General features: G+C 46.9%; 1 protein-coding gene across 1 annotated transcript in view; it reads right to left on the bottom strand.

The window, feature by feature from the left end:
- The window catches only part of ADCY6 (adenylate cyclase 6), an 820,353-nt gene that overhangs the window by 761,252 nt on the left and 43,171 nt on the right, over positions 1-15,930 (bottom strand). The window contains exon 3 of the mRNA XM_069653856.1: positions 2,098-2,980. Within this exon, the coding sequence (XP_069509957.1) occupies positions 2,098-2,979 (882 nt within the window). The 5' untranslated portion in view covers position 2,980. The remainder of the gene's footprint in view (positions 1-2,097; positions 2,981-15,930) is intronic.

Here is a 15,930-nt window from a genome sequence, read left to right as displayed (position 1 = left end):
GGTACCTTTTCGTGACATTCCCAACACCGGTCCTTCGGGGGCTTTGTTTTCATCCTGCTGGTCAGGTTGCTATTTGTGACGCAGTTTTCCACAGGGGGGCTTGACATGTCCAATAGAGGCCAATGGTTAATGCACCCCATGCCGCTGTGTGCCAGTGTTCGTACGGTGCAAGGCCAGAAGCAAAGTCATGAAGGGAGCCTTCTCACATTTTGGAGCTTAGTTGCGACATTACCACCAAGCCCTTAAATCGCTACACGAGCATGCCTCCAATGTTAATGTTAAAGGACATTTGTACCGTGCACCATCACCACCGTAGTGGTCCCTTGGTGCTCTGGCGGCTCTGAAAGAGGAGGGGAGGTTGAGTTAGTGGGGGGATGCAGGAAAAGTGCAAGAGAGCAGTGATGTGCTGTTGGCGGCCTCAGCCCGGTGGGTCCGTTGGCTGGGCCTGGGGTGTTTTCAGCCGGTAGTCGTCGTGTACTGTTGTGCAAGGCTATGTGTTTTTGTTTTGTTGTTGCAATGTAATGAAGTTTGTGCGGTTTGTTGTGCTGTAGGTTTTGGTTGCGTTTGGTTTGGAGTTTGAGAGGTGTATGCAGAAAGGGAAATTGTTAGTAGGGTTGATTAGTTTGCGTCTCTATCCTGAATTGAAGTGCTCGGCTTGCATAGTCCCCCCTGTTGCGGCTCTGTCCTGATCTGGGTCTGACTGGTATACAGGTTCCATACTCCTCTAGTCCCCGCCTCTAATATGCTCTCTGATAGGTCCCCTTATCCTCCATTTAGACTCTAGTGGGCCTGCCTATGACAACCTCTCAGGTGGTGGGGGAGATTGCCAGTGTCTCGATAATTCCACACCAATCTGGTACCTGGCGGTAATTAAATTAAGGGGCGGGAGAAAGTGTTGGTGGCATTGTCTGGGTTAGTGGCACAAAAGCGATCGATATTTAGAAATCTATTTTTGTTACATTTTTTCTTCTTCTCATCAGACAACCTTCTTCTCATCAGACAACATTTGAGGGGTGGGTATTTGTGAACTTTGTAAAAAAAAAAAACAAACACCCAGAGCTGTACTACAGACTGCTGCCAAGCAGTGCAATTACATTGCTGAAGAGCGACACAGGCGGCAACAAGACTCTCATACAAATACTACAGGAGCATAAACATACACTACTCACTGTTGCCCACGTCAGCCAGCAAAAGTGAACAGGGGTACTTTACAGCGATGTGCACCTCTGATGCACATACTACAGGAATATAGACATACTACCCCCACACTGCTGCCCATCTCAAATGCAGCCCACGCCAGCAAGCAGAAGCGAGAAGAGGTCCTTCACAACGTTGCCCGCCTCTGATGCAATTGCCACAGGAATAGGGACATGGCACCAACACTGCTGCAGGCCTCCATTGTGCCCGTCAACAAAAGCAGAATGAACAGGCCTCCTAAGCCATTTCAGGTACCAAAGCGGATATTGCATGATGCAGCTGTGCCCTAGTTGCACGTGATCACCCACCCCTGCAATCAACATAAAATCCGGCCATGAATGAAGAAACATGGAGACAGAACAAAACTGGGAGCTTTCAACCAGGAAGGAGGAGAACGAACAGCCCACACTTCTGTGCCAGGCCATGTGTGCACCATTCTTTATCTAGGAATGCCACGGATCTCAATCTGGGCACACACAGCACAGACCTCCGGCCCGACCCTAGCCCACCTACCAATCTGCGGCTCTCCAGCACAGACCGCTATTGGGGAGGGACACATCATCAGCGCCCCTGTGTGCAGCCAACTGTGGGAGACCCCTGCATTAAGGAAAGGCAGATGCACCCTCCCAGATCTGTGGCACACCCTGCACTCACCCACCTGTATAAAGGAATGACCGCCTCACAAGCTCCGGTCTCTGGAAAACCTACTAACTCTCCAATCTATTTGGCGCATTGCACATATAAATACTACCCCTGCCCGTGACATACTGTACATAGACCTCCCGTGCAAGGCGGAGGGGCAGACTCGCCATCAATGGTCTGTGGCACCGTGAGCACATACTGGTCTGCATTGAGAGCATGGCAACACTTTCATTTGTTCACCGGTGAAATATCGCCTACCTGTTTCCAGAGAAAGGAGTCCGCTAGATTGAGCCTCCAGGATATGAGCAGGTGCAGCGCAGATAAGATGATGCCGCTAAGCACGGCAGCCCGCATGCGGACAGGAAGCAGGGTGTAGATGATGTAGATGAAGAAGACGCTCCACCAGACGCCCTCGGAGGCGCTGCGCGGCATCACCATCAGTACCCCTAGCACCTGCACCCCGAAGAGGACCGCAATGACCAGGTAGCTGACAATCCACATGTAGTCTTGGTGGAAGCCGTGGCGATTGCACACCACCATCATGAAAACGAAGAGTGCCATGGCCACGGCCAGCACCGACACATAGGGCACCTGCAGCTCTCCGTGGGTGCAGTGGAAAAGCAGCATGACCAGGCAGACCAACACCAACACCCCCATGAGCATGGTCAAGCTGCTCTGGTTCATTTGGAAGAAGTAGCGCTGGTACAGCCTCTCCAGCTTGGCCGACTCAAACTTTTTAGAGTGGAAAACCTGCAGTATCCTGGCCCAGCACTCGCCGGGAGTCAGCGGGTGCCCACCTCCTTCCTCGCCATTGCCCCCATCATTAGAGCCCAGCATCTTGGATCCTTTGAGTTCGCCATCCTCAAAACCCAAATCCACCGACTTAAGGCCCAGGTCTCCGCAGGGCCCTGCGCCTCCAGCCAATCCCTTCTTGCCATAGTGGTCCTCTTGCCAGGTGCAGCGCAGACTGAAGTTGCCCCTGTTGTTCCTCTCCATCTCGGGGTCTTGCAGGCAGCTCATGTAGCGGGGGCCGCACAGGGAGCCACCACCCTGGCGCCTGCTCTTCTTGCCATTGCGCTCTCCCCAGGCAGTCTTCCTCTCGTCCACTTTGGGCACCAATATGCCACTAAACCAGGACATTCTAAGAGAAGAAAGGAGAGAAGAGTTAAGACTCCCGGTTTCCAGGTTCACAGACTGCCAATAGCACTGTGCGGTCCTCCTTTACCCAAGGTTCCCCTTCACCTGGACTGCACATCATCTGAACAACAGCTGCACCCATTCCCTTCTGAAGCCAGACCCATAGTGTAGGCTGTGTTTAAAATCCAATCCCAAATACACTGAATTTTGTGTCAATAGTCAAACACAACATGGTTTTAAAAACACAGTATATATCACAAGAATCATGACCAGCATCCCTGCACACCTTCGTTATTTAGGAATACTACACTTACCTGTAACCACAATTCTCCAGGCATCCGATTACCTAAAGTTACATGCTTTTCACAGCCTCTAAATAGCACTTCGAGATGCTGTCATCAATGTAGCTAATATGTTTCTGCCTGTGGAGAATGTACAATAAAACCCTCTGTGTCGCAATCAAACTTAAAAAGGAGTGGTAGGGGGGTGAAAACGTCACATCTCGTACAGGTCCCCAAGCCAGCGAGGTTATAAAGCATGCCTTTCATCGCTGAGAGTAAGAGAATAGCATGCAAGCCCAAAGCTGCGCTTCTCGTCGCAGTTTCAAGGGACCCCAAAGCATTGCTACATCCTGGCACACCCATCTGGGAGTAGCACTCCGACTGAAGGCCACATTTATTTTTTCGGATCTAATTCTAGTCGAAAGGTCCTTCAGCCAGTGCAGAACATCGAAGTCCCGCAATATCAAATTGGACGTAGAGAATCTGCCCAAAGAATTTGTGCCCTGCCCAAAGGGATCAATGGCGAGTGGTAGGCTGGGGGTGCTAGTCCTGCTTTTATGTTTTTGGCCTGTTCCTTGTTTTTGTTTTTCAAAATCTGGTCACCCTATGCGAGGCTGGTTAGAGCTTCATGGTAAGGACTCCAATACTGTTGCAGCTTGTGCGGGGGAGGGGAGGACTTCTTTGCCTAACGCTTCCTGTGGAAAAGCAGGTTCATGTCGCCTTGACAATACCCTGCATGTACATAGCACAGAGGGAAGCTTGGAATGCATCCTCTAGAGGCAGTTAGAGCCTCCCTCCCAAGAATGCGGATTGGCTAGAGGGCTGGTGGGTGTGAGAAGAACACAAGAAGCATATAATGCAGGCTTCTGCTGTAGTTGGAGCCTGGATCCACATACTTTAATTGTCTAAAGAGTGGAATTCATGCTCCAATTCCCGATCCTTCATGTCCAACAGCAGAATGCTACAACTTTAAAGGCGGTCTCAGGGTAAATATCACTCGTGAGGTAAGCCATCATTTCACCAGCGGTCCTTGGATCAGTCTCCCTCGCCAGAGATTTTAGCAGCCTTTTATCAAACACAATGGTCAATTAGGAAGGTCAAGGTTACTGGTGCCAGTGCTGTTCATGGCCCAGGCTACAGCTGCAAGTGCCAACATCTTTTCTCACTGCATCCGTTTTGTACTCCTTTCCCATTACTGCCAGTGTATTTGCTCTCTGTCCTTGGAAATGCCTTATCCTGAGGAGACTCGAGGCTCACTCTGTAATTTTAGGGTTTATTTCCCACCACAAGAGGTTTTCCACAGGGAACTTGGGTAAGTGCTGCACAGCATTTTTTCCTATAGTGATTTGCTATTTTCCTGGACTTTCTTCCAGAGGGCTGTTATGGAAAGCATATGTGCGTGGCCATCTCCTATGAGGATTCCGCATATAGTTTATCTGCTGGTGGTGTCTGCAAGCTTCCACAGGGGCCCATCCAGCAGTGCACCAAGTTGTTTGCTAGGTTGCCATGCCTCTTTACTAAAGAAGCCATGTACATCCCTGCACGCTTATCGATTGAAGCATACACAAGGTCTGTCTGGAGAACGACATTTGGCAAGTTATTACATTCACTGCAGCACACCAGCTGTTGGGTGGCAATTTGCTCCATGATTTTCCCCAAAAAGGGGCTTTTGAGCCATCGAAATAGAGTGTGCTGTGGACCAGCATTGCCCGGTTGGGTGCTGGGGACTCGATACTCTCTTTCCTTGTAGTAACTGTGCAAAGGTGAAGCTGCTCGGAGGAAGCCCTCATTTTGAGCACTGTTTTGATGATCGTAGGGGTCACGCTGTTGAAGTAGGTGAAGATGGGGTTGAAGGTGGAAGTTAGATGCTGAGAGGCAGAGGAGCTGTGGTGCAATGTTGATTTAAATCGGCCTTCCTTTCTGTTGCAAAAATGAGGACCGATTTTCCACCCGTTCTTGGGTGGTAAATAGAACATAAGAGCTTTGTGAGGGGGTGCACAGGAGGGTGAATACAGTTCTCTACAAATCATAAGTACTCCCGCAAACATAGTAGGAGCCTGCATGATCCGGTTGTGCAAGCAGGCTTTCTTCTTCAATCTTACAGTAGAAGGGTACATTTTTGCATGCCTCAAACTTCAGATCTGCAAGTGCATCTTCCACCAAAGACATTCATTCAATAGCTGGCTTCTGCTTTTCAAGGAGGGCAAATACGGGTCAGAAAATGTATTCCCGTTTCATGTTTCTTTGCTCCTGGTGTTGGTAGCGGGCAAGACATTGAGGGTTCCAAGGTTCTCGTTGTGTAGACTGCAAAGTACTTCTTCAGGGATGCCAGTGGCGTGGCTGTGACCTGGAAGGTTTCAACAAGTTGGCGATGGTCACACATCTCATGGGCCGGACTTGCAGAAACTGGTCGGGTTGTGCCTGGAGACAGATAGGGGCTTTCCCAGATCAGGTTGTGAGGAGGTTGCATTCTTGCAACAGGAGGTTTCTCCGTTTGTTTCAAGTGTTTTTGTTGTTGGCTGAGGGGACAGGATAAGATCATCTTCACTTTGTGTGACATGGGACGTGGCTCTGGATTAGTTTGGCTGCCATGTGAATTTAATTCGGGATTCTGCATTTGGATAGTGAAGTCCCATAAAAAGCTAGAAGCAAGCATGCATTGTTCGATATCTTGCAACTGCTACGTTTTGGCTCTTTTTGCACTTAACTTATTTTTTAGAATGAAGAGAAAGTTAGCAAGAGAATCTTTGCACCAACGACTGCTCTGGTAAAGATTGGCACATGCCTTTTGGTATGTGCCCTTTTTTTCAGAAGCCGAGTAAGTGGCGAGTCGGAGCGCCAGATGTATTTGCTCCTCTGCAATTCCTTGCGGTAGAACTTGGGACTCTCAGAAATGTCACCTCGTTTTGGAAAGTGATGAGAATACAAACCCCCATGGGTAGTTTGGCAAGTATTTAGTACTGTGAATTTGTGCCTACACAAGAAAGACTTTATTGTGGTTTTGATTGAGCCAAGTTGTGTCCTTTTAGTAGTTTCTGTATCCAGCATTTTGTTTTCAGCGATTTAGGAGTACAGAGGTGCTTCATTGCTAAAGGTGTGAATTCCCAAGTCGATGTTTCAAAGTCATTTGCCTGCTAATTGGGCTAAGGTGTAGGGCTGTGGTTTGCCACACACATTGAGGTTAAACCAGGGGGTGGAAATCTCCCAGACCATGGTCACTTTTGGCAGCCTGTCAGTCAATTGGGATAAGAATCAGTCATGAAATTCCTTTGTTACCGCCATCATCTTATTATGCTCACTCCAAAGGATTTCATGAGTTATGAGGTTGAACTGCATCAAGAGGAGGACCAATGCCTTCCATCGCTGCTATGAGAAACCAGTCTCGGTTTGTGAGAAGTCTGCAAACTCTGCCCCTCATTCTGGCCTGAAGCCCAACTATTAAAGTGCTACAATCTCTGAGAGGCAGAGTAGCCTGCATTGCGTTATAACTTTGGCTATTCTGCAGAGCTTCTGTAGTTGAAAGAAAAATGACAGAGCGATAGTCTTGATTCATGGAATGTCAGTTGTCTTCGTTGGTATGCATCACAATTTTTGGGTTCCTGGTTTATGTTGGTGCAGTAGTAGTAGCTGGGGTAGTGGGAGACAGCTGGTGGAGCGTGAAGGATTGTAAAAACACTATTGGAATTTGTGTTTGGTCAAGGTCTCGGCAATTCAAATGAAATTTTGATTGTCAGGGACTATCGTAACCTTTTCATCGGTGCTTTAAAAAAATGTTTTAAAAAAATACTTTTCTAGCTATGCCCGAAATCTGAGAGTTCTTTTTTTAGGTTGTGGACTAGTGTGGTGATAACTAAGCATCAGTTCTATTTCCCTCTTAAATTTTCTGTGGTTGGGCCGAGTGTGGTGGTAGGGATTAATCTGCTAGGTAGGCTGTGTTCTTCTACTTCGCTTGTTTTGTGTCCTCTGAATTGCGGTTCTCATAGCATTGTTCACTGTCAGAAGAGGTCAATGGCAAACTGGATGAAGAAGTTGTCTTCCGAATCAGGGGATTCCACAGATACACAGGCAAAGACTCATATGGTGCTGGATCATTTTTAGGCCAGGGGTGTTGATCGCCAGGCCTTGAGAACTGCAAACATGTTGCATTTTTATGATATTCATCATTAATATTCATGAGATGCATTTACATACAAAGATTCTAAATGCATGCATATATACCATGAGTATTAATGGGGGATATTCTGAAAAACGGACAGGTTTGTGGACTTTGATGTCTGAAGTGTAACACGCCTGCTCTAGGCTATGCCATTTGCCACGTGTCAGAGTGATCATTAGATCTTGTATGATATGGCATTTATAACGTGCCTATACACAAATGTTTTAAGGCGCGACGAGGCAAGGGAGGGAAAACAGAGGGAAGACAGAGGTAACGATCCTACTAGGCCAAGTGACATTGAGATCGTGCAAGTGCATGGGAGGGGAGGGGAGAGAAAAAGTGTGGGGGGAAAGTGAAGGGGCAGTGCAGTACATAGGATAACAGAAAAATAAATAAAGACAATAATAGATAAAAGTGCGGCAAGCTGGTGGCAAGTGCAGGGCTAAGTGCAGACATCAGTTGTCAAGAGCTAGTAGGGGCTGAAGGGATACAGAAACAGTCCCAGAGTGCAAGGGTTGCCAGAGGGGCAGTGAATGTGTGCAACTGGCGGGGAGGGGACCTGGGCCAGAGATCATAGGGTAGCCAGGTAACCAGTGCAGTTTCAGATTCAGCCAGGAGGTCAGCAGGGGTGAGGAGGGGAGAAAGCAGAAGCAAAGAGGAAGGTCTTGCAGTGCTTCAGGAACTGGTGATAGTTCTCCTCAAGTTTCAGTGAGGCAAGGAGGCTGTTCCAGAGGGAGGCCCCAGCAGAGGAGAGAGATCTACCACCAACTCGCTGCTTGGAGAAGCGACTAACCCTGGGGGAGTTGGAGGCGGATGAGCGAACAGCACGAGAAGGAATAGAGTTTAATGTATTGAGGCCCCAGAAGGTCGTGGACAATGCAGAGGGTTTTGGACTTAATCCTCGCCGCCACTGGTAGCAAGTGCAAAGATTTTAGTCCTAGTGAAACAGTTCTGGATATTTAATGAGGCCTTACAGCGCTTGCCAGTTAATTTCAGTTTGCCTATTTGTTGAAGTTGCCCATCTAAATAAATCAGTCAGGTGTGCGTCCAAATCAGACTACATTGTTGGAAATTCTTTTTCAACTTGATGTCTGCTTTGCGTCGTCGGTAAGCAGTCAGAATCGAGTACATGCTGGTGGGGGCTAAACCTTGCACAGCAGTGCTTTGGTGATTGAATTAAGTTATTCAGAGCTTTGGTCATCTCGCCCGATGGCCTGCTGATATTATGGATTATGTATGGTTTCGTGCGAGAGTGGTTCAAGTTTATTGACAATTGATAACATGCCAATAAGCAAATACAAAACTCACTTCAATGACCAAAGATACATGCTAAGAATGACTCAATGAGACAAAGGTGAAATCAACAAGAAGAAACTGAAGAGACTGCTTTATCACAGAGGAGCATTCTTTTGAGGAGAATAGAAGAACTGATAAAGAAACAAGGCTTGTGCAGGTCCTGCAATATGAGAGTTTTGAACCTATTCTAACAAGGACACCCTTAAGAAAATGGTTTCGACCTGTCCGCTGTGATGCAAAGAGAAGAAACCCCTCCAAAAAGAAGTGAAACTTTTAAGGGAAAATCAATTGTATTTGGTTCAGGGTAATAACTTCATCAGGTTGCCATTATTCAATTTCCTTTCACAGACATAATTTTAAAAACTTATTTTCCTTAAATAAACAGATTTCAAAATTACAAGCTGCACTTTTGTATGCCTCTTAGAAGACAAAATGCTGTTATGACTGGTCCTCTAGTGTGTCATTCGTCGTGCTTTAAACAACCAGAATTGCTAATGTGGAAAAGAAAGGAAGGGTACTTTATACCAGGTTGCATTATGAGAGCATCCAGCTCAAAAAATGTCCAGAGGTTCTTCCCTGTGGAGTAAAGCCGGGTTGGCACCTGAGCTGTCAATTGTGCCTAAAACAGAATCCGAATTATCACAATAACAAAAGAGGGTTCCTATTTAATATTATTTGTAAACAAAGTTAATCATGTGGGCCTGCCAGACAGCTGCATACGTTTCGGCATTTGGGAACAGTTTTTATGCCTTCATCAGGACAAATAAATAGGCTCATTTGTCTTAAGCATGGTGAGCAAACTGTTCACTCTCTATGTAGCAACTCTGTAGTGCTGTGTAAGAAGAAAGGTGGAACGAATATTTAATATTCTGCATCGCATCGCGAAAAAGTGGGATGTGAGCAAGAATGTACATTACTGGAGGTTTTGTTATAATGTAAGGTGCTGCAAATAAGGTATGAGGCTCTACTAATGTTGTTTAACCGAGCATAACATGTCCGGTAGCATAGGGCACGATTTTTATTTGGAGCAATCCTCTTATAGGACAAAGACATACCTGGTATTTATATGATGCAGAAAATCATTGCAATACCATGTCCCCAGAGGTATGTGTGAAAATATATATGTTTTTTTTTTTTTTTTTTTTTTAAACGCGAACATAAATTGAAACCCTCATTTCTAGTTGACTCAGGGTTCCATACTAAATTATTATGGGAAATCACCACCTGATTCATTCATTGCAGATACAACTTAAAATCAAGCAGAAAGAGGAAGGCACGATTAATATCTTCAACTCAACCTTCAACAGATTACAATGATGATCTGCTTTGTTTACACAATATTCAACAGGAACACCCCTTTGTTAATGTATTATGGCCATTGTTCCTTGTTGCAGTACGGGCACACTTGTGTATATGAATCTGAAATATGAAACAGTTCTGTGGTATCACAGCTCTAAAAATCAGTCTTGATGTATTTTCACACATCGTTCGTATTGCTCTTCCCCCTTCTGGTCCCACTACGGTCCACTGCAATCCTTCCAAAGGCACTTAGGAGAAGGTCACAGTAGGGTTCGGGAGGGGATGACTTGCTTGCCAGTCCTGCAGAACATTCTGCGAAGTGTGGTACCGACTCAACCCCAGAGTCGGTCATTAAAGACTTTCCCCAACCAGCAGTATGGCAGCACACACAATATTTACTCCTGTGTGTACCCACCCACGGAGGCCCAAAGGGCCAGGATGAAAAATAAATAAATAAAATATAAAAATTTTAAAAACCTTGGCCCCTTGGACTCTGGACACAGGACTTACTGTCCCCCCACACTCTAAGTTTGGGAAAGAAACATACACACATACCCTAAAGGCAAAGGGAGTTCAGTGCATAGCTATAGGTCTTAAAGGCACACAGAAGGTTAATCTAAGGTTTCATACATCAAACTACTTCTAGCGCTAAACAGTGGCTTAATTCAGTGTTACGGAAGTCCTTTCAGATCATCTCTGCTGGCACATGATGAAAGGGGTCAGTGCCAAGATCCAGTTGTTGCCTTTTGCAGAGGCATCATCAATGCAGAGTAATAGCTTTTTCCTCTGAAGGAAGGTTCCTTAGTCGGATCTTGAAGCAGCACTGTACATGGAGTTCTACCACTTTAGAAAACTACAAAGAGAAGGAGGCTTGCCCACCAGCCTCAGCATGAGATTCTGCCTGGGCCAGTTCTTAAAACGTATCAGTCTCAAAGTTCCATTTACAGTCTTTACACAGTGCACAGCCCTTGTGTGTAGTTTGCCGATTTAAAATGATAAATCTCTTTTACACAGGTCACTCTTCCCCGCTCTCTGGGAGAAGACAAATTCTTCTTTCTGTATGTAGTTCCGCAGTTTACCTTTGATAAATCCTCATGGTATTTCTCAGTTCTTTCCAGCAGTAAAACTGCATCTAGGAATCACATGGCAAACTTCCACTTTCTGGTTCCCAGGAGGTGTGTCCATACAATTCTCTCACTTTTGGATATTGTAAACTGCTTCCCCAGCCTTCACAGACAGTTCGTTTCACTTGCACTCGGCTTTACTTGGGTCACATGCCTGTTCCACTATTTCAGGCTCTCGGCGACTTCTCCAGCCTGGATATGCACTATTCAAATCTTTCTCACTCTGTATTACCTGGGTCCGATGGTCATTCCAGTTTCCGAGCTCCTCGCACCGGGAACGGCTACGGCAGTCTTTGACCCCACACGTTACAGCCCTTGCGGTCGTCCACACGGTGGGAGCATTTACTTCCTTCTTCGTGCTCTTCTCCCAAGCACCGGCACTTGCCGTGTGGAGGTTGGGGACTCAGGCTCCTTGCTGTCCCCTGTTTCGTCATCTGTTGCTGGGTGCCTGGCCCACCACTTTGCTCTCGTGGTCGCACAACCAGGAAGGCCGTCTTGCATCCTCTCTAGGCTCCTTTCCTGACCAGGGCCTCCTGCTCGGTAAAGGTACCTGCTTCGTAGCCTCTTAACTAGCGGGTCCCTCTCCCACTACTCTGCCGATGGCTCCCTTTACGGCTGTCTTCAGATGAAGTCAGCATTACTTGAACCCAATGTGGGGTAGGGAGGTGATTTCTGATCTTTGTGTTTCATTTTGAGATGAAACAGTTCTTTCAAGTTCTATATATGCGGACATGGTAGTCCTTTCAGGGAGGTCCTGCTTGGACTGGGAGTCCTTGTCCCCGAGAGAGGAGTCACTCCCAGTTAGGTCCCACTTGGCCAGACCCCTAGGGATGGTCTTGCGGAGCGGTCTCACCTCACTAGCCTCACAGGGGGGTGGCTCTTGTGAGGTGGTAGGAGTAAGATGGAAACAAAGGTGGCATGTTGATCATCAAAGACTTTTATTCTCTAAATAAAAGGGGGAGGGGGAGTTGGAGGAAATCGTAACTTTCCCTACTTCTAAGAGGGGTTTCCCAGCCTCACAAAATGAACTAATGACACTGTCGCCATCAGAATGTCCAAATTAAAGTTCACCGTCCTGTGTCCAAATCCTAACCCATCCCTCACAGTTAAACTTAAGAAAAGGTGAAAAAGGGAAAATGTCTCTACTGCCACCCTGAAGCCAGACATTTTAGAAAAAACACAAAAGTTCCAAGAAGTTGCAGCAAGTAAATTAAAGTTCGACAACTCAAGTGGTTGACTCCCTTCCCCCAGAGTCTATCCAAGGTTATTCAAGTTTGTTTCCTAGGGCAGAGCCAGCCTCCTAGGCACTGCCACAATGTAAAAATAGCCTGGTGGTCTCCGAAGCTGTGCTGTGTTTTCTCTTTCTCGGTTACTGTGGGCCTCAGACCCCGTTTTCAGTACCCCTCCTCTTGATCCACTCCCCTGCCAAGTGGGGTACACCACGCTCTTGATTTTCCAAACCGGTTTTTATATGGTTTTACTTTCATCCACAGCCCTGGTTTACCCTCCTGCCAAAGTCTCAGAGGGTCAATCACGTATGCAAACTTTGCATTGCTCTTTGATAGCACTTGGGGAGCACTTCCCCAATAAGGGTTCCGGACCCCCTTTTCTGGTCTTCTCATAATGTCTTTATCATCCAATCTCCCTCTGTTCCACAGCCCTGGTTTACTTTACTGCCAAGGTCTGTGAACTTTGTGCATTTACCTAAAGTTTGTGTTTCCCCCTTACTGTTAGTCAGGGTATGCTGTTCGGATTTGGGTCCCAGACCCCTTTCTATAGGTTATTCCCAACATTCTCTTGCTTTCGCTTCACTTCTGCCCACAGCCTTGGTTTACTCTCCTGCCAAGGTCTGTGTGTATCCCTTATGTCTGCCAGTCGGGATAAGTCCTTATGATGTGGGTCCCAGACACCTCCCCCCCTAGCCACCCTGATACCGGTTGGGCCATGGCTGTCTGTCTCTAACAGTTTGTGGGCCTCCCAAGGTCTTTGCCGCACTTTCGATAGCAGCGGGACCTCTCAAGGTCACTCACTGTCTTCCCCTACAGTCTGGCGGTGCTTTGAGGACAGCACAGCAGCTCTGGTTCCCAGCGGGTAGGTTTTCCCCTCTCCGGTTCACTTCCCGCTTCCTATGCCCTCCGTGGGTCTGCTTTGCTCCGGGACGCCATCAGCTTTTCTTCCCAGTGCGTCTGCGCGGCTTCTGCCACACTCTCGGTCCACATTGAGTCGAGAAGGTAGACGCCACTGTTCGGTTCCCTCGCTGTCTTTAAATGACAGCCGGCCAATCGCATTACTGCATTGGCTACCGCGTATGCCAGCGTTCAGGTTGGCAACCCTCAGTACTCATTGCCTCTTCCTCGTCCCAGTGGTTTCTATCCGAGATGTCTTGCCAAAGCACATGGGCACATTAGGTATTGGGGAATAGAAGGGGCTTTGAGGGCAGGTTGGTGGGAGAATAAGGGGATACTCTGTTCTCCCAGGTTCACCATTGCCCTCAATGGGATCCCCCTCCCCATGAGATCCGGCTGAGCACCATCCCCAGGGGGAATCTCTGGTAGTGGTCTCACCTCTCTGTTCTCATGGAAAGGGTCTCTCCCACCTGAAGCAGTGGCAAGACCCTGGGATTCGGCACACTCCGCTCTGGGGAGACGGGACTAATTGTCCAGATGCCTCACAAACCCTACAAACGGCCACTGAAAGTTGAAATACGGTTCAGTAGCATATTCACAGGGTGTCAAGAAAGAGATAATGCACCTGCAAAGGGGTGCCTTACAGAGAAACTGCCAATGACAGCCTTGGATCTTCGCAGACATGGCGATGGGATGAGAGATGTGGTTTAGTTGGAAATAACAGTGGCACACTGATCTCTCGAACCCCATTATGAAATTCCATATTCATCAAACCATGTCAATGCCCAAGGTTGACTACACCGCTTGCCAACCAATAATGGCCCATGCTTACCTTAGATACGTGCCAACCAATGAAGTTTACGAGTGGTGATGTAGCACATGCAGTATCTGAAGTGGGTGGCCCCCATGGTGGAGCGATTAGAAAGGGGCCCTCCAATCAGGTCTAGTGCACTTATATGAAGTATATGTAGTTTAATCATTTGAAACAATGAAAGTTAGAGATAGCTTTTTGTAACTTGTTTTTCATCATGACTTCAGCTGTGACGAATCAGCACTTAAAACTGTTGTCATCTACAGAAAACTTGTAGAACCTGAGAGCATGCCTGTTACTTCCGTTTTCCCCCAGCTTTTTGTGCATTTGTAACAAAGGCCGGGTTTACCTTGTATCCAGCATACTCCATCCTCTATGTCGCCTCTTGTTGGCAAATGCCAGATCAAGGGCTGTCTCATTTTGGGCCCTGGTGTACACAGGATTGACAGGCGAAGAAAGAAAAACAAGTAACATGTATGGACAGTAGTAACTCCTGCACTGGCAGTGCTTCAGACCCTTCTTTAACAGGACACAGCCTCCAACTCCACTACTTGCCCTGGTTTTACTCCAGTTCCATTCCCAGCTGCAGAAAGGAGGAGGGGCGAATAGTGCTATGTGTGGAGGGATGGTGCACTCAGAATGGCTAGAACCACTCATGCCTCTAAACTCACATATCGCTGGGAATTCTGTTCGATAGCGAGGCTTCCCACTCGTACAACTATAGGACTTGGAATACAGGAGTTGCAACGGCAAGTGACTTTTCTCGATATGGAACTAGGTGTCCCAGTATTAAAATATCAATAAAGAATTTGAAAGGTTGTGTTCTAATAAGTCTACTTGGAACAGTCCTGAAATTAGCAAAGAAACACAGACACTGCCAACTACACTTCAGAAATATATTCCATGTTAATTCGCAGTTTGTGGGGGTTAAAAAAATAAACACACATGGGACAGGCCTTTACTTTATGCCTATAATCCAGGAATATAAAACTGAAGGAGCTCAAAAGCACGCTCAGCCTAAACCAGCCAGGCAGCTTCTGCACACTATAATTAGGTTTTTTTACAATTATGTAACTTTTACATTTAAAGATCTGGAGTGACAAGCTTGAAGATTTTCCATTTTACGTCTGAATTTATTTAGGGCCCCTGGAAGGTTCAGTTTGGAGAAAGAGCACTAATGTCATTTAACAGAGAAACAACTGAGAATAAACAAAACCGGTTAAATCAGGAACTGGAATGGCATCGGCACTCCACAAGCAAAGGGTGTGTGTAAGTCTTCCTCCAGCAAGGCCGAGGCAATTCTTTGGTAAAGCCGGGAGCCAGGTCTGGAGGGGCCTAAGAAGACGGTGACATTCTGTTCCATTGAACGGTATCCAAACCTGGCTCCCTAAAGCACATTCTGTCATCTCTTCCCATGATCACAGAAAACACGAAAAAGTGTGGGGCAAGAGTGTTTTTGTTGGATCAAATTTACTTTGCTCATCTTCCTGGAAGAGACAGTCTAGAAAGTCTTCCTATGTTGCTGCTTCTCCTCAGCAAGGAGTGGAGGCTGTGTGAGGGCTCAGAGTTCAACCTTGGTCTACATTATGTGGTCAGAAGAGGTTGCAGAGTTACCGTAGTTTTACTTGTTGATGTAGGCATTCATTTATTTTAATGTTTGCAGGTCCGAGTCAGCTCTGGGCCAATGGAGTTCCTGTCTCCTTGGAGACCTTCTACCTTACTCTTGTCCTGCAGCAGAAGCTCCATAGGAGTCAAAGTATTTACCCGTAGGTCCATGTCTAACGTACATAATAAGCTTACTGGTGTATCCACTTAGTAACCAGGAGTCAGTGAACAGAAGAGACTTATTTCACCAATATCT

The sequence above is a fragment of the Ambystoma mexicanum genome, chromosome 3q (genome assembly GCF_040938575.1).
Source record: "Ambystoma mexicanum isolate Mex_15411 chromosome 3q, UKY_AmexF1_1, whole genome shotgun sequence".
Classification (NCBI taxonomy): domain Eukaryota; kingdom Metazoa; phylum Chordata; class Amphibia; order Caudata; family Ambystomatidae; genus Ambystoma; species Ambystoma mexicanum.
Note: the sequence above shows the minus strand (reverse complement) of the source record. Positions and strands in the feature narration are given on the sequence as shown.